This window comes from Bombus huntii, chromosome 6 (assembly GCF_024542735.1).
Source record: "Bombus huntii isolate Logan2020A chromosome 6, iyBomHunt1.1, whole genome shotgun sequence".
Classification (NCBI taxonomy): domain Eukaryota; kingdom Metazoa; phylum Arthropoda; class Insecta; order Hymenoptera; family Apidae; genus Bombus; species Bombus huntii.
In genome coordinates this window covers 2,072,502-2,091,682 of record NC_066243.1, presented here as the reverse complement: position 1 = coordinate 2,091,682, position 19,181 = coordinate 2,072,502, and the positions used below count along the sequence as shown (strand labels likewise).

General features: G+C 31.1%; 3 protein-coding genes across 3 annotated transcripts; 2 read left to right on the top strand and 1 right to left on the bottom strand.

Moving 5' to 3' along the window:
* Positions 1 to 4,387: 4,387 nt before the first annotated feature.
* LOC126866862 (uncharacterized) lies at positions 4,388 to 5,200 on the top strand. The gene is made up of 2 exons (XM_050620852.1): positions 4,388 to 4,476; positions 4,574 to 5,200. The coding sequence occupies exons 1-2, from the start codon at positions 4,440 to 4,442 to the stop codon at positions 5,068 to 5,070; spliced, it is 534 nt and encodes a 177-aa protein (XP_050476809.1). The 5' UTR covers positions 4,388 to 4,439; the 3' UTR covers positions 5,071 to 5,200.
* A 919-nt stretch (positions 5,201 to 6,119) lies between these two features.
* Positions 6,120 to 7,497, top strand: LOC126866859 (MKI67 FHA domain-interacting nucleolar phosphoprotein). Its single transcript, XM_050620850.1, has 4 exons — positions 6,120 to 6,346; positions 6,442 to 6,672; positions 7,026 to 7,134; positions 7,217 to 7,497. The coding sequence occupies exons 1-4, from the start codon at positions 6,209 to 6,211 to the stop codon at positions 7,456 to 7,458; spliced, it is 720 nt and encodes a 239-aa protein (XP_050476807.1). The 5' UTR covers positions 6,120 to 6,208; the 3' UTR covers positions 7,459 to 7,497.
* Positions 7,498 to 7,626: 129 nt separating this feature from the next.
* On the bottom strand, positions 7,627 to 18,549 carry LOC126866746 (homeobox protein ceh-2-like). The gene is given in 4 exon segments (XM_050620681.1): positions 7,627 to 7,707; positions 8,834 to 9,009; positions 11,205 to 11,533; positions 13,023 to 18,549. Coding segments are annotated over 4 exon segments (885 nt in total). The 5' UTR covers positions 13,322 to 18,549.
* Between the last annotated feature and the right edge of the window lie 632 nt (positions 18,550 to 19,181).

The window sequence follows — 19,181 nt, the reverse complement described above, 5'->3', positions numbered from 1 at the left end:
TCCTTGGAATTCTTTTTCGCAATCATTAGACTGCGATTATTTGTACAAGTTTGTATTTTTATCGATGTAGCTAAAAACTGAAATTTATATAGAGATTCGTCCCATCTACTAAATATTATAACAAGCAATTTATTGTAAGTATTTTATGTATGTTTGCATGTCATGTGCACGGACTGTATATTTTTACATTTTCATGTTTCCTGTGGATGCATAAATATCCACAGTCTAACAATCGCAATGTTAACAAAGAGGAATTTAAATTAATTGAATAAAAGGTTATAAAATGAAATATTTCATTGATTCAACGCTGGCTCAATGAATTAATCAAGAAAATCTCATCCGTTCGTTATGATGCGCCTTATTGAATGAAAATAAACAAATTATTCATATTTCAGGTTTATCAACAGAATCTATCGTTTACTGACTTTTAAAGCAAGTCGTTCAATTAAAATCATTCGTTATATTAAATGCACAGATACGCTTGTATTAGATAAATGAGAAACTTCGAATGAAACGATTAATATTTCCACTTAATTAAAATTTGATTTACACGAGCGACTCTGAACGATTAGAATCTTGCTCTATTTACTTCATATAAAAACCTTGTTTCAGTAATTCATTAGCATAAATGACGAAAGGTTTCACTTCATTTCGATGTTATCTGCGATTCGTATCGGCAGTGATTCAATTAAAATAATCTCGATTAAAACGAAATAATAGTAGCGAAGTAGTGGTCGAGGAAAATGAGAAAAATGTTTACGGTTGAGTAATTCGAAAACTAAAAGTTTCTCTAAATTGCTTGCACTATTCGAAAGAACAAACGTAAGCTTCTTGTACACAGTTTCTCGTTAAAATTTAACAATACTTCCTCTTAGTACCGCAATTTTTATTTTTTTTTTTATTTTTTTAGACTTCTGGAATTCTTTTCACACGGTACATTTTCTACGCGATATTTTTTAACGTGTGCTATTAACTTTAAACGATTTATTTTACACGTTTTGATCTTATAGTTGTACGATTTTTTAACACGTTTTTACATTTCACTGGAAATAATATCAACCTCGAAGGTTTTACAGGATTTCACAGGGAACTGAGAACTCGTATGGTTTGTTATGAAGAATAATGAAAACAGAAAACAGAACATATGTCGCGAAACGATTAGACGAAGGATATTTCGAGCGACGAAATGATATTTTTCCATAGAGAATAAAATTTTGATTTCAGAAATAAATATCTTTTCTTTTTTTTTTGTTTTTCTTAACACATTACCTTTTGCTGCGTGTGTTTATTGAATAAAGTTTTGTTATCGAATGCAGATATATATTTTGAACTGTTTCTCCTATTATTTGCGTTAGTTTAACACGAGTTTTTACTTTGTTGCAAATCGATTGTTTCACGATGTTTCTTATACAGTACACAAAGAGTTCCACGTGTATATGTATATTTATGAAAGTCAAAAGAATGCATAAAAATTATATTGAAGAGATAAAAAGTACGCAAAGTTATACATATATTATCAAGAAGCTTGACTTTTTCATCCTAGGTTTGTCATGAGTGTAGCATTCAGACCCTTTGTAATTATTTTTGCCATACATATTCTAACTTAGATCTTTTCCAAAACACAATTAAATTTTTCTCTAACTGTTTCACCTACTAAATCGGATATGCTATTTACGTTTTTATTTCAACAATTACTTCTCTCGACCCAGTTGAAGACACTTTTTCATTTTCTACTTCTTTCATATTGAGTTAAATAATTGCGAAACATATGAGCCTTATGAAAAATCTGAACATTATTTTCGTTCACAAAGTGTAAACATTACGTGTGGAATTTTTCACTTAAAAAATTTCCTTTACAAACCTAATTGACACCGATATTTCTTCAAACGACTTTGATACCTAGTTTAGGAATAATATCATATTCATAGTTGGTAGATAAAAATTTAGCGCTCTGATTGAAGTTAAGAATAATAAATAGATAAATATTAGTCTGACAGTTCTTGAATGGGTGCACTATGTGTTGACTGAATAATTGTTATAGTATAAAAATATCATGAATCATAATTTTGCAAGATATTAGAAAGATAAATTTGTCTTAATATACTTATTTATCTCTTATATGTTAACAGTCACTGGATCAAATTTTCTCGGATAAACGAAGAATTCGAGGTTTCTTTCTGCACTTTAATAGCAGCCGACGCATCATAAACTCACGAAGTTACCAGCCCTATGCCAGTAACTGGTACAATTACTTTGAGTTTTCCTTAATTTAAGTAACCTGTAAATAAGTATGTAAAAACTTTGTTCCAATATCCAGACAACGAAATTTTTGTGAGTGTTGCCAATGTTTAAGAAATTAACGTACCTTTATACATATTTTCATACAGCTAGACAAATTTAATACTATGAAAGTGAAATCTAAAACCTGATGACAAAACGCTTCATTGGAAGATCAGGATATGTATAAATATTTCTTGCAGCCAATTTCTTTCTGTACATTGTGTACTTTGGTATTAAATTGAAGTCGATTGCTTATAATTTAAAAAATAAGCCTTGACCCACATTTTTGTTCTGGCTTAATTTTATGGTGGGTTACAAATACAAAATTCGTAAGAACGCATCTTTTAATGCAAGATATATTTATAAATAATGACAGAATGTTACTATCATATTATAGAAAGATGTTTTTGACTTCTCTCGGATAAAAATAATTTTCTGGATCGACGTGTTCTAATCCTACTTCGATGGATCACTTGGCAGAAGAACGCACGAGTTGACAGGCAACGTATTCATCTGCCATAGAACCCACAACTACGGAACCAACTGCGCCGCAGGCCGTTGCAGAAAGTGGGCCACAGCTAGCATCAATTGTCACACCCGTTTGTAAACCACCAAGTGCACCAACGCCTCCAGCAACTCCTATCTCACTAATAGGACCGACTTCGTGCATGAATGTTAATACGAGAACTGGCCTGTAAATATAGAATTCATTTCTATGCTAATGTTAAAAATATTTTTTCCATTCTCACAAGTAATCTTACCTTCTGGTTCCCCTTGCCTACAGATACTATGACTGACGATTAAAATTCTGGCAACCGCTTTTGCCTCCAAATGCTCATCGATTCTATCAGTGTTAGATATTTGGATATGCCACGTTCAACCTTTAAAAATCCTGTTAAAGCTCTAATATTAAAAATTTACAAAACATCTTTTTGGCTTAAGACCTTATGAAAAAAGATTATGCTTGTGCCAGAGTCTTTTTATTGACATTTGTGATCGAAAAGCAAAACAGTATTTAAAATAGGAGAAACCTCACTGACTTCGATGAGACAAAAATACGCTTAGAGAAAAGTATTTTTCTTTTTTTACTATGTATCTATCGTGTTACAGATTATGTTGTAATCAGTTAGCTTGTATCGAATCGCAAGATCTAAGATCGAAGAAAATATTACGTATTGCGCTTATCTTGCCTTTTTTTCACTAAATAACTTTATACCAACATTAGAATTTCCTCTAAATGCCCGTATGTTTGTTTAAAAAAGATTTTTTATCAGGAATGGAATCTCGAAGGAATTTTTGGCCAATTTAGTAAATAATGTCATCAAACAACTAATAGACACTTTTCAAAAACGAAACTGAGTTTTTATTTGTTGCGTTTGTAAAAGCATAATAGGGTTATTTCAATTTTAAATAGAATTCGTTTTCTTTCAACAACATTTTTCCGATATTAATCGAATTTTTAATTCATAACGCCAATCACTACAACTGTCCTGCAAATCACTGTATCTCGCAAACACACATATTCGCTTCTACATATACTCAGATTGTCTATTGTCAGATAAGATAAGAACAGTCGAATAAAGTCATATACTATGTATTCTTCTCTAGTTGACAGTTCAGTATTTTGTAGCGATTCGATCGTATTTTATAATATAAGGTATAATATTTGTGGCCTTAATTTCCAAAGCATCATTATCTTATTCGTAAGTACAACATGTTCCTTTAAGCACCTGAATTTTTATTTCCAATATCATTAACTATGATACATGCTTCCTCAAGTTTATTGTGTGAAAAATTGAAATGGAAGTAATTGTAAGAAATATACGTTTTACAAAATAGTTCATACGATGAAAAGTTAACTACTCTCCGATTGTAATGATTTTTGAATATGTTGTAGAAATCGATATTTTAAATAACTTTTTCTTATATGCATACAAAGTGGTATCGCTTAATTTCCATGATATTCGCGAAAAACTGCCAGTACTATTTTAAACAATTTCTTCTTTTCATAATTTTTTTGCATAAGGACTTAAAGCAAAAAAATGTTTTGTGGCTTTCAAATATTCGAACCTCAATGTGATTCTCATTTTCCACTTTAGATCAACACTGATACAATTGTCGAGCATTTGGACGCAAAAGGGGTTGTGGGAATTCAAAATATGAGTCCGATTCACAATAGGCGAAGGGCACGAGGAGGTAAAATTATACACGAGAATGGAAATACTTGTAACTTTAGCGTAGAAATGATTTTTCTATTTACGAGCTAATTCTCGTACTAATATTGACACATAAGGTTTACCCGGTGCATGGAACCCCTATACAGATAGGATCAACTACAGTTTGGAACACTCGGGTACTACACTAAGACTAGTTAGTGTATCAGACTCTATATTCTGTACAGTTTCCTCTTTCGACGATGGTATATGCATAGAAAGTCACGCAAGCGAGAAAGTCAATGAGATAAAGGATGCCATCGATAAACTGAAAGAATGCCGTAAGGCTGAAAGCGATCCCGAGGAGAAGCGACGTATTAAGGACACGATCAAATATCTTAAGAAAGTTTTGAGGGATGTGGGACATGCAAAAAGAGTAGGGAAGACTGTTGGTTCACACGTTGGTTCAAAAGCTGGTGCTGCGGTTGGTACCTGCATAGCTGGTCCAGTTGGCACAGCGGCTGGCTCTGTAATTGGTAGAATAGTGGGTCGTGTCACAGGTGCACTCGCTGCCGATGATCTTGCGCGTCATACTCGAGAAGAATCAGCTGAAACGACAGTAAAACGCCTTTATTAAGAAAATCATTATTTATCTGTGCGAGATTAAAGTGATTTTTTTATAATATGATAATAATATTTTATTGTTATATATAAATATACCTTTCATTACAAAGTGTATTCTTACAGATTTTTTACTTATAAATCATTATAAAATTAAACCAAAGAGTAAGCAATATAAGTTGTTGCAAGCTATTGCTTTTCCGTTGAATTTTTCAACATCGTTATCTACTTTTTCGTTCATTTCCTTGTAACACAGTATAACGTAGACATTTTTCATTTTTAAACAGAAATTTGAATCTTATCGCTTTTGTCGTTTGCATCTCCATCCGTATTTTATTCAAGATAAATTGACCCTTCTATCATCACTGTACTAATTGTACATCCACCGGTTCCCTTTTGCTTGTAATGGGGTGTTAAAGAATTCATGGGACGATTTTTGGAAAATGTATATATTCTGAACACCGAAACAAACACTAGAATAGATGTGCAAAACTGTTAGTTGATGGACAGAATCTATTTTTTAATATTTAGGCGAGAGAAAGACAATGAACGTTAAGTTTCAATTATTAGATTAATTGTTTTAGAAATGTCAGCAGTCGGCCCGTATTCAAATTGGAAAACATTACAAATATAACAGATCCTGCACGAAATCACCGTTCCAATCAGTTGTATCATGATACGGTTGAAACATATTGCAAATATAGAATTTTATTACTTTATTTCCAGGACGTCGTTCTAGTCTTTGTAATTTCATTTATTAGGTTGTCCGAAAAGATTCTTTCGTTTTATGAGGAAATAATAGACACACAAGGTTTTTTATTTTATAATATTTTGTCGAATTACTTACGATCCATTTTGTTCTGTTAAGATAGACACCGCGTCATTTCACAAACTTGGTTTCACGTTTGTATGAAGGTGCACTGTTGTAAAAAACACGTTTGCGAAAGGAAGACACTTTTCGGACAACCTAATAGTTTCAATTCAAAATTCGAATTAGTACTATACTGAGTCGATAACATCGCATGCGAGATTTTGTCCGCTTGGGTCAGCACTTGTACCGGGAGATAAGTAACCTACTGCCATTGGCGCTACTCTCATTTCCTTTCCGTTAATGTCTATTGTGTGTTCTTACATTATATTAATACAAATATAAAATGAAAATTAAAAAGAAATCTAATTCAGTGAGAGTTCCACCTCTCAAAAAAGCTATAAAAGTTAAACGTAAATCATCAGATATAGAAGAGGAATCAACTGTATCTAAAGCGATAGAAAATGTTAAAAAAGTGTTGGAGGTTAGTACGCATTTAAACATAATCTGCATGCTGTGATATTTAATTGCAAAAAAATTGAATAAGATTTTAAATTGAAAAAATTTGTCTTATTCCAGAAGAAAAATGTTAAAGCAACAAATATTTCAAAAACTGTTTCGTCTCCAAAACCTGAAAAATCGCACAAAGTTATTAAAGTCAGGAGGAGAAAAATAAGGCCTCAAATGAGATATCGAAGAGGTATAGTGTATTTAGGTCATATACCTCATGGTTTTTACGAAGAACAAATGACAGAGTATTTTACACAATTTGGTAAAGTAACTAGAGTGCGAGTTGTTCGATCGAGAAATGTAAGTATACATGAATTTGAATTATACATAATATAAATATGTATATAAATGTTATAAAATTTCAACTACCTATTTTACAAGTTTGAGTACCATTATAATATTATTTGTACTGGTTTGAGTATGAATATGCTTTCTTAGAATACCAATATATGTCCTACATAATATAAGAGATAGATTCTTCCTGTAATGATTAATCTGACTTATACTAATTAAGTGTGTATTATTGATGTACCCTTAGTTAGTCATTTTAGTAGTTGCCATTAATATTTGCAATAATAATTAACAACATATAATATAAAATAAGGTACGCTTAAAAATTAAGTACATAATATCATAGTATATATTATTTCTAGACTGGTAGAAGTCGTGGCTATGGATACGTGGAATTCATGTACCCTGAAGTTGCAAAAGTAGCTGCAGAAACAATGAATAACTATCTTATGTATGGAAGATTATTAAAAGGTATTATACAAAAATGTACAACAATTATTAAGTGAATGCTTCAATTTTATCATGTAATATATCATGTAATGTTTTTAATTAGCTACATATATTCCACCTGAGAAACAACATAATGGCTTTTTTGCTGGTAAAACATGGACAACAAAAATTTATCCTAAAGTAATAAACAGAAATAAAGTTACTAAAATAAGAAACGGAGGTGTCCAAAACCAGAGGCATGTAAGTTTTGAACAAAGTACAAGACATAAACTATCTGCTTTAGAAAAGAAATTGAAAGAAAAGGGTTTTGATATGAATTTTGTACCAATAGATTCTTCTAAATAATGTTAAGTAAATTTTTTATTAAACACAATAATGTACAAATGTTATAATTAAGTACTATAGAGATATTGAACCCTTTTTTGATTACATGAGTTTACTTAATTTACTATTTACATTGGACATTGTATACGATGTTTAAAATTAAATAATAAAAATAATTATCAGGGATCATCAAAATTTTTCTGATCCGCTTCCTAATCCTGCTTTTGTTCTCTTCCACTTCATACGTCTATTTTGAAACCATACCTTTACCTAAAAAATTAGGAACATATTACATTATTTATTACGTACACAACTATATTTTCTTCAAATGATAATCCATGATATATTATCAATTATAACATGACAAAACATAACAATAGAATTTTACTTAACAAAGTTAACTAATCATGTCTATAATTAAAATACTGTTCCTGTAATATTGTTTTATTTACTTATAATTAGTTGGTATGAAATGAAACTTTCTATTTGTCAAATATCATATCTTATCGATACATTTGATTCAATAGTTCATCATTTGAACAAATAGTTCAAACCAAATATAAATTTACATGTGTAATATTTTTTCTATATGGGATAACGTATATACAATCGCCTCAGAAAATAAGTTAATAATCTTACATTTAATCGAAATGGTAAAATACAACTCCAAATATTTTTATATTTAGAATTAATAATAATTTGTTATAAAAAATTGAGAATGATGTATCTTTCACGTATTTCATATCATTTTACTGCTTTTAATATACATATAAATTATTTTTATATAACATGGGACAAGCTATAATCCGGAAGTAGTATAGAATAGGAAAAAAATTCATGAGGTAAAATTAAATAGTTTTGAATATTGCATGACGTGCTTTAAGACTTAGAAGCTTACTATTATTTTTTTCAATCATATATTTGAATCATACATTTCTTCTATGCATACAATTGCTTCTTTATTTTCTATGAGAAGATATTGACTTGCTTGTGTTTTAAAAAATTAGTTTAAAAGATATTTTATTTTCAATTTCGTAGAACTTATCGTATGAAAGATAGGGAAAGACAAAATGTAATGAGTTCTATGAAATTAAGATTATATCTTTCAATGGAATCACTTCTGGATCTAAGTATTTTTCAATACTATTTTCTAGAGAATAACAAAATAATAAACGATATGAAAAATATATTAAAATTTTAAAAGACAGAGGTAATTTTAAAATCTTTGAAACACAAAACATCTTTTCCTGCCCTCTGTCGTTTTAGAGCTACAACTTGTTTCAATTGTGTGAAACATTCCCTACAATCGATCGTCCTAGTAGATCTTAAAAACAAATCAAACTATTAAAGGGTTAACGAAGTTGAAATTGCATTTGGCATTGCAATATTAATTTACCTGACGTTCTGTTAGATCGAGAGCAACTGCTATTTCATAGCGACGTAAACGTGTCAGATAATTACTATGGGCAAATTCATATTCAAGGTGGCGGATTTGGTGTTTTGTAAATGCAGTCCTTTCTTTGCGAGGTCTGTCGCTGGTCAATCGTTTATTTGTCTCTGAAACATAAAGAATTCAAATTTTAATAAATTTAATAAGTTAACGAAGTTACGACTTTTAACACAATAGAAATAGTATTTTTAAAAATTGAAAACTAAAATATCATCTTACATTATATGAAACGTAAGAATTTCGCGTATATCAAAATTCAATAAAAAAAATTATAAATTTTTAAGGATATAGTAGCTCTTTCTTATCAAAATTTACATAACCAAATTCTAGAATAAGCTGATGCTGAAAACTATTACTTGCCTACTGTAGCTTCTTATAGAGAAGAAATAAATTCAGATTTATAAATGTTGTATAAATCAATGAATGCATATACAAAATCTTGATTTATAGTAAAATTCGTTAAATCCATCATTAATACAACATAGCGTGATAACTTCATGAAATTGTTTTTTTTTCTTTTCTAAAATTGCAAGTTTATATAGGATTAAATATTTTATATTGTCTTGTTCCATAAAGAACTTTATCTCATATGTTTACTTATACTAATAAAAAATATGGGTTTTAAAATAATAATCCATTATCGTATGATATTAGGGTATTTATTTATTGTAGTTTTATGCTTCAGTCTCGGAAGAAATGGGAATCTATTAAATAATTCCATCTCGAATAAAAATGTGAATATGAATCTATGTATTTTGACGCATGTCCGAAAATTAATTTGCTAACTAGTATCTGCTAACGTGATTTCAAATGGCTTTCGCGAAATTTGGCGGATGAAAATTCAGTTCAGTGACGATTTCCTGTATCCTCTAACGTTATACGTGACGATATAATCGTAGCGAGGTTTTAACCGGTATCAGTTTTTTATTCACAAAGCGGCAGTCAGATGAAAATAGCTGCATATTCGATGCGTCATTACCAAGCTGCTCCCGCGTGCCAGTTAATAAACGTGCCGCTATAATGTGGGTTGTTGGAATCAGGATCATCTGCGGGCGATGATGTATAAAACGTGGTCGGATCGGTGGTAGAGCCCTTAGCCTTGCTTCCGTACCGCTATCTCATCTATATTTGTTAACTGACGTCAATCGAACCAGTCCGTAAAGTTTTGCGAATAATTTCATTCTTTATTAATTAAACGAATTCATTGACGTCACATATATGTTGAGAATTGAATTTTTAATGAAATGCTAATATCTCAATATTATTTTTATTCCAATTTCAATTAAATCAATTTTACGTCTTTCTTTTTGCTTTTTTTTTTCTTAATATGAAATATTATAGTAAATTAAAATTTCTTCAATATTTTTTAGTATAATAATAACGAGAAACATATGTAGCGATTGTAATGAAAAAGCGAATATTATTATTATTATGTATTACATATACTGCTAAGAACTATGTTTCGAATGTTGTTGAATTATTAGGAGATTTTAAGAAAATTTATACATCTTTGTGCAATTTTCTTATTCTATCTCTATTTTGTGTTAAATACTTTTATTTTATCTTTGATTGTTAAAAGTTAAATGTACTATTGTACGAATTTGTGCAACACCAAAGAATGTAACGTATTCATGTCGTCGTTTCTTGCTTTAAAAGTATCTGTATCAATAATTATCAGCAGTGGATGTACTAAATTTGCAACAATTTTATTTCAGGAGAACGGTATGGACAGAAATGAATGATCGATCTTTCAATTCTTTCGATTTCATTAGTATGGAGCATATCTTTAGGCATATATAAATTTTACGTGATTTCAAAACCATGTTTCGGCTAAAAATGACGTGGAATTGCTCTAAAGATAAATCTGAAAATATAGAGTAAAATATTTTTCAAATATTTTCATTTCGTTTTCTATCGATGAGTGAATGTGTAATTCAAATAAATATTCGAGACGAAGATGAAGGAGAAGTTAGCGTTGAATGTTGTTGCGTTTATTGCAAAAAGTATTACATACATCATGCCAATATAACATTTTACAATGATTTTACGATAGCCTTGTCGTTTGTTACACGCGATGATATGAAATGAAAAGTATAGTTACATGTTCGATAAATATTTAGGCTACGCTGGCTCCATTATAGCCACATTGGCGACGGTAAAGTCATAAATGAAGTTAATGTAGTGTTCATTACGTATCAACGTATCAATTCGTGTGAACATAATTATTTAGTAACTATTAACGTCTTCGTTATTCAACATTTTAAATTGCACTGTTAAAAAGTTGATATAGAATTGTTACTTTATCTGTTTTGCATGCTGATAATATCGTGTGAAAGTATCTTACCACCTTGTTCTACAGAACACGCTTCATTGTCAAAGGAATTGTTGCTCAAGCCAATCGAATACCGTGACTCTTGCCACGAACGACATTTCAGCCCATTTTCAGTGTTTTGCCCAGTGTTCTGATACACCGGAATTTCCCAAGCGCGAAATACCGTTGTAGTCGTGGAGATTTGACGATCTTGAGCTCTCTCACAAATAAAATCTAAAGATTGCTCTGTGGAATTTATGTTTATTCTTTCTCTCGACTCGTCAACTATATCCTCTTCATCGATAGTGGAGTTTTGCTGCGAATATTGCTCCCATCTTTTCATCGGAAGAAAGCAGATATTATTTAACGATGTTACAATAATAAAGAAATTACTAGTAGTGGTGGTAGTAGTAATTTATTGGCTACGCTATAGGGTTACAAGACTACTATTTTACATTCTAATCATATTTTAAAACACAGCTTCATATAAAACGGAGAACAAGAGGAATTAATAAAGAAATTGTTCAGCGTAATATAATAATAAACAAATTATAATAGAAAATTTTGTATACTTGTTTTGCTTGAAAAAGCTAATGACGCAAAGAAAACTGAACGAGATTTTCCAAGATTTTTAGTAAGAGGAGAAATGAATTAAATGGGATATTCTTTTTTTTGGTATCGAATGATTTTCTCGTAAGAAATTCGAAACTAATAGAAATCATTTTTTCCTACGTAATTGAAAATAAGTATTTTTCCGAAATTGTCAGTAATTTTCATTTCTTATAGTTCTATCCGTCTTCTCATTGCTACATTGCCAATGCGATAGAAAAAATTTAATTACGAATAATATATTTTAATTTCGTTGCATTTAGTAAACTCGCTTTTGTTCTGTTATCATAAACTTTAATTATTATTTAGAAATGCAACATAGCCTCGTGTTTCGAAATACATATTAAGTAACCAGGTTTAAATATCATGTCGAATTTAGTTTACGCATATTTGAATAATTTTATTATAATTTATAAAAACATTTGAATAATTTCATTAGCTAACATACTAATTCCATTGAACGTATCCTCGCAGTTTTATTTGCAGTTTTCATTTTACAGTTTTTTTGCTTGAACATAGGATAAGATTTGTAAAATGAAATCCCAAGTTAGCTGTTGAATTTAATGAAATAACAGTAATGTTTTGATTCAGAGGATAGAATGGACCTATTAAATGTGTACGAATATCACAGGAGAAAAATTACGATAAATATTTTAGTATGACACAGTTGAAAATGAAAACAGATTGTTGGATTTAAATCTTAAAAGTAGCTGACAAATTGACAACGTTTTGTAGGAATCAAAGATATAATTATTGAGACAAGGAATAATTTGATGTTCTCGATAGTTTAATGTTACGACGATGTTTTTTCTAAAACGTTGAAGAGGATGGGAAATAATATGTTTAATTTCAAAATCAAACAAGGGGATAATTTTAATAACACAGGATTAATCGACAATGTGTTGGATTTTAAAATTGCTTTTGCTGTAAAAGATAGAAATGGTGACTTGAAATCGATAAGAAAATGAACATTTTCATAGAAAACTTTGCTTTCGAATATTCACAATTTTAATTACTAGGCGGCGGATTTTTATGCAGTTTCATGTTTGTGTCAACGTAACTAACAAAACGGAAGATAGTACAAAAGATATTCGCTTGAAATATTTTTAATATCTTTGCAACGTGCATTTTGTACATTTGTATTTTAATTGTACATTTCTGCATCTTCAAATTTCTCATAAATGCATGAAAATCCACAGTTTACGTACTAATTACTTTTATCTGTACCTGTATATTCGATAATTTCGATTACTATTGGAATGCTGGATATTTGCGCTATGAAACGGTGACAATCCACGATCATTCAACGTGTTAACTGACGTTGAAATATTGCAAGGATTGGAAAAGTTATTCCAAAGATATCCGTGATTCAACGGGGGATCCCGGTTTCCAGGAAAACAAGGGCTCTGAACGTTCATCTGAGAAGAAGTCGGCGTCAGGGGCATTGACGGGATATCGAAAACATTTTCGGAATATTGTTGGTCTGTCGAAGCTATATTTTCTAACCAAGACATCTCATCTAAAATAAGGAAAATTTTATTCTCGCTTATTAGACGATTTCATCGTAGGGACGAAAGGTATTAAAACGTAATATCTGAGAGACTAAAGCCGAATTTACACTGTTTCGCTTTGAAGGAACACGGCGGATGAACGCTGCTTTGATCCGTGTATGGAACACCTGAACACACGAACACATTTATACACGGATGGAAGAAGAATGAAAGCAGCGTTCATCCGCCGTGTTCCTTCCAAGTGAAACAGTATAAATTCGGCTTAAGACCCACTGTGTCCACGAAGCGTCGCTTCATAGAAAGCGCATTAGACGCGTTAATGTTAACAATACGCTTGCATGTAGCGGTCATTGTAAATTGTAAAGTAATGTGCACCTGTCCATGAAACAGTAGCGACTCGTCTTTGTCGTTACGCGTTTTCATCGTGACGACTGGCGTTAACATTGTCAGTACGTGTACGATGCGACAGGTTGCGGTTATAAACGAATCTGCCGATGTAGGATAAACGCGTCTTCCTCGTCGCTTCGCATTTTGCCAGACAAAATGTATCATACCGTACGCTTCGTATGAACGTCGGCGTTAGACGTATCGTCGCGTCTGATAGACTGCGTTTACGCCTTTATGAAGCGCCGCTGCGTGAACGGTGGGCCTGCGGATCTCATTGTTAGATATACAGATCGTTAAAAAAAAGATACAATCAAAATATGTCCGATCAATATAGGTCCTAGTAGTCCTTTCGACATAAAATCAATTTTTCGACGTCGTAAGTGAATTTCTTCGTAATACGTTAATGTAGAGATTGTCAACGCAAGATTATCAAACTTATTATTAGACGTGAAAAGTTTTACCTATTACAAAATTATGACAGTATTCTGCTGTAGGTATATCATATATTTTTGCAAATTATATATACAGTTTGCGCGGTTTTGCATCAGATTGCGAAATATGCATAAAATCCACAGGCTAATTATTACCGATATTAATGAAGATTGCTTTGTTTCAAAGTTGTTCATATTTGTTATAATAGATGCATGGTTTTTCCCATTTTTTATACAAAACTCATATCTAGAGATCATAGATCCCTGGATAGATAGATCACATTTTGAAAAAAAACTTTTCAAATTAGGGAAAGGCTCACTTACGATATCGATTGGTCGTAAATAATAAAAGTTTATGTTGCAGGATTGTTTCTACCAATTATGCTAATTAGACATTATTTACTCCTCTCAGCGAGTGCTACAAGTTCTTCGAGTCATTCACCTCTTTTTTTTTTTTTTTTTTTTACCACGTTATACAATTAACAAAATAATCGGAAAAATAAAATGAAGATAAAACTATCATTTACGTGTATCGAGTAAAAATATTGTAACGCTTACCTGATAAATGGCAAATGTAATTATTAATTGGACAGCTGTCACAGGTGTCGAAAATAAATGACTAACAGGTAGTGTGAAAGCTTTAATCTTTTCAAACGAATCACGTAAATGCACTGATTAAACAATTAATCACTCGAGGAACTGATCGAAAGAGACAAGAATCTCGAAACAAATCTTACTGCCAAAGTTGTTGTAAGATCACCCGCTACTTGTGAATTGTATTAGCACTAACTTGTAAATGTCAAACAAGCACACACGGCCACGCTGCGACAGGCTAGCGGAAATCAGAATAGATGTGCAGTTGGAGAATACGAGATGTGGGGCTGGAGTAGGGCTGAAAGGACAGACAAATCTTCTCGTACAGCTCTGTCAAGTCCAACCAATCCGAACAGATCTTGATCAACAAGAGAGAACCAAGTGGCCAGTACTTACAAGATATAGACTACTTTGGGCGTTAACTATGTTTTTATGACTTCTGTTGATTACGCATTTTTTAGCCCTCTCGGTGACTACTGTAACTTCTTCAAGACGCAGATCTCCCTTTTAAACATCTTCTATAATTAATGGTAATAATAGTACTACAAACAATACGAAGAAATCAGACACTATGACTGTTATAACCAAAATAAAAAAAGAGCTATAGAATAAGAATTATGTTTTCGACCAAAATGTTTTTGGTTACAAATAATAATTATACGTGACCAGAAAATCTTTCTCATTCCAGATAAACCTTATAGACGAGGGAAATTTATTTCGGTCGCTCGTAATAGCATTTAGATCGCACGTAGTACTTTTCGGCGGGGAAAATGTTATTTCGTTTTGGATTAGGTCTTTGGCTTTGATGTTTATGTTTCATCACTACGAATAGTACAACTTTTGCTTCAAATGACTGACAAACTAATATGAAATTTGAATGAAAGTTATTCAGTACTTCGACGATAATGTTTTTCTAAAAAACTTCTCATTCGATAGAAAATTATGTTTATTGATTTTTTTATTTATAGTTAAGATTATAAATTAAAAAATAAATTTGACGGACATAAGTCCCTCCACGAAGGAGATTGCCTTTAATCGTCTTTCTTTCTCAGAGCATCGGAAACACCGTTTTGCAAAACAATACTTTACACCATTCTGAGTAACCAAAGTGCAATAATCATTATTCGTAACATCGTTTCCGCAAATTTTTTTATATTTTATGATTAATATCCTCAGCTTTTTTTTTCATAAAAATTATTGCACGTTGTATATTGGTATAAGCGTAGAATAAAAATCTTCCGTTTAGATGTAAAAGCTACTTCTTCCCAGAATCTCTTAATAGGAGATCTTTAGGGATCTTCATTCGGAAAATTCAATTTCCACTAGGATAAATTCTACGGTAATTTTACTTTTGAATACCTGGTTGCGAAAATACGCGTTTAGATCATAAAAGTGCTGCGCTTTTGAGGAGATAATATGCGATAAAATACTTTGCAATAAATATTGCTTCGTTACTAATCGTCAAAATGTTTTTTTTTTTTTTAATACAGACGTATAAATGATGTCTATAATTTATAATAAATAGACTGCGGATGTTTATGCGAATACTCTCTTATTCGTACTTAGTCGGTAATTAGTCAGGTTAAAAATATATTTGATAAATCTTGAAATTCGATTTTCTCGAAAACGAAGTGACATCATATTGGAAACTTTTATTTTCGATAATTACATATTTTATATTTTCAATAATTACATATATGACAAAAGTTCTTCGCATTTTTAACAAGACATACCAATGTAAAGATATTTTGTCTACTTCTTCGTTATGAAAATTTCATCGCAAGTACCTCAAACATTACTGCGTCAGTGAGCATATAAGTCAATTCAGGATCCACCTAAGAAAACACGAGAGAAAGAATAGCGACGATGAAATTTGGTGGCAATCTTCGTTCTACGTATTTTCGAGAGTGTTAGGTTCTCTTTTCAGGGGTCGACTACGATGATCCCATTAATCATCGCCACTGTTTGCTTTTCTTTTTCAAGTTATTTATATCGAGTCACGTATGCCTGTGTTCGTACATTTCTAACATCCGCTTGACAGAAAAAGGAGTTCCGTGTAACTCGAGAAACTGCTAAATGTTCAGGTGCCAGGCAGTCTGCGGAAACCGACATAGGAATAGTAATCATCGAGCTGCTATAATTTGAAAACACGAATTTGGAATACTTGGCTAACAAAAATTGGTTTACATATCAATTAATTAATTGGCGTCGTTTCATTGTTGAATTTCGCGCCATTTAGTAGTACTATTAAATGAGTAAAAATTCGATACTATGAAAACGAAATGTGCGATAGAACGAACGATAGAAAGAACGCTGCTTCATTGGAAAACAAGGATACGTGACAATACTTTTTGTATTGTACGTTGTGTATTGAATTATTAGTTTCGCGTAACTTATTACGATACAATGATAATTATAATATTATATCGAATTTATAGAAATAATGACGTACGTAGAAATAATGTTTAATTGTCGGATTATATACAGTATAAAAATTATAAGTATATGTGTATTATAACATGTATAAGTATATTTGACTCTTGAGAAATTTCATTTCACAATTTCTTCTTTCAATTCTTTTATCATACAATGTGATATGATGTTTCATTTGTTATCAATATTTGTTTCAAAAAACCTTCACAGATCGATTAATATAAGCTAGCAAGTGGGAAGCAAATATATGATAATAAATCCTTTATTGTAAATATTTTAAAATTATTAATTATAAATATTTTATAATGATAATTTCAGAATCATATGATATCTAGCAATTTTTATCAATTTGTTATATCGTCGTACGAATTTATAACGTGTGATAAAATATATTAATATCGCGTAATCGTTAAAATTATACTTGTCCCTTAATTTATTTATCATCAAATATATATTTATAATATATGTTCATCATCGTGTTAAAATCTTCTTACGATAGATAACATATGCCACTTCATCTTCGACGATAAGTTGCTCATAAAACCTTTGGATGAGGTGGGTTGAAATTTTGTTGGTTATAAATCCGTAGTTATTGCCTGGATTTCTCATTAACCGTGAAGAATACTCACACGATATCACCAAGTTAGAAATTAGGCAGCACTGGTTGCAATGGAACCGAAATATCGTTGTAGAGAATTAAGCGTTTAATAGACACCTACGTATTCGAGTGACTGAATGGCTCACGAAAGTATTCAAATCCTTACCACGGAATCTTTTTACAAATATATAATACGCATTAGGCGAAACTTTGAAATTTCGTTGGCATTCATTTGCAAAGTGAGAAATCCAACATATTTGTTATTTCTAGCCAAAATTTGTATTATTTTACAAGAAATGATCGATTCCTGATATCGACGAATGATAAAGAGATTAAATAATTTAAGCAATACGAAGGACCGAAATAAAAGAATTACATTCCTACTTGAAGACCATACTTACGTTCCCTGCAAAAAAAAAAAAAAAAGGAAAAATCCGCCCTCAAGCACGAGAAGTACTATGAGAATATATGAGATAAAAGGCAGGCATGTTAAAAGCTAGCAGTTTGTTTGCTTTGAGTAACATTTCTATCGAATCGCATTCCTGTCTATGAACTTTGACGATATAAAAGTGGTCATAAATACTTTTATTATTAATTTATTCGGTCAAGAAATTCGGCCATTCACGGTCAAGTTTAGAACGATCAAAGGCATAAATCTTCAACCGTATTATTGTGCATTATGTTGTTATTATCTGTAGTTAAGGAATAAGTATAATATCGTAAAACGTATGATTATCCCGTGGACAAAAGTATAAGTGGTCATGGTACGTCGCCTGTCATTACGTTTCGACGTTCAATTATCTTTTAAGACTTGAGATCGTTATTTACATCGAAACGCAAGGCTGGAAATATTTAATTATCATCTTTATCTTTTCTTTTCGCGGAAATTGCCATTAAAGTAATTGGCGAAATAGGCAACTGATAGTTGTCCAGCATATAAGCATACATAACGCTATACATAATATTACTATATATATATATATATATATAACCTTTATTATTCTCTTTAATGTGTTAAACATTTTAACGTTTAGTTCCCTATATGCATTCAGAGGTAGTCGTAACAGTTAACAAAATTTCTGATTTCTAATGAAAAGTCACTTTCTGATTTTCAATTTAAAGTCGGTCTTCGATTTTCAACGTAAAGTCAGTTTTCTAATTTCGATGTAAAATCAGTTTTCGATTTTCAATGTCGTTTTGTAATAGCTTTTAAATATTGGATATGACTCTAGGTTGTAAATTACTACTGACAGAAATCAAGGAAAGTTTCAAGGCTGTTACATAAATTTCTTATTTGCTTGATTCATCTGCATATAAATATGCAGACGTACGCATAGAGATTCGCGCTGAAACGCATTTTGTTCTTTACACCTTTTATTACAAATAATAAAAATATCACGTTTGATCCGCATAATGTTTC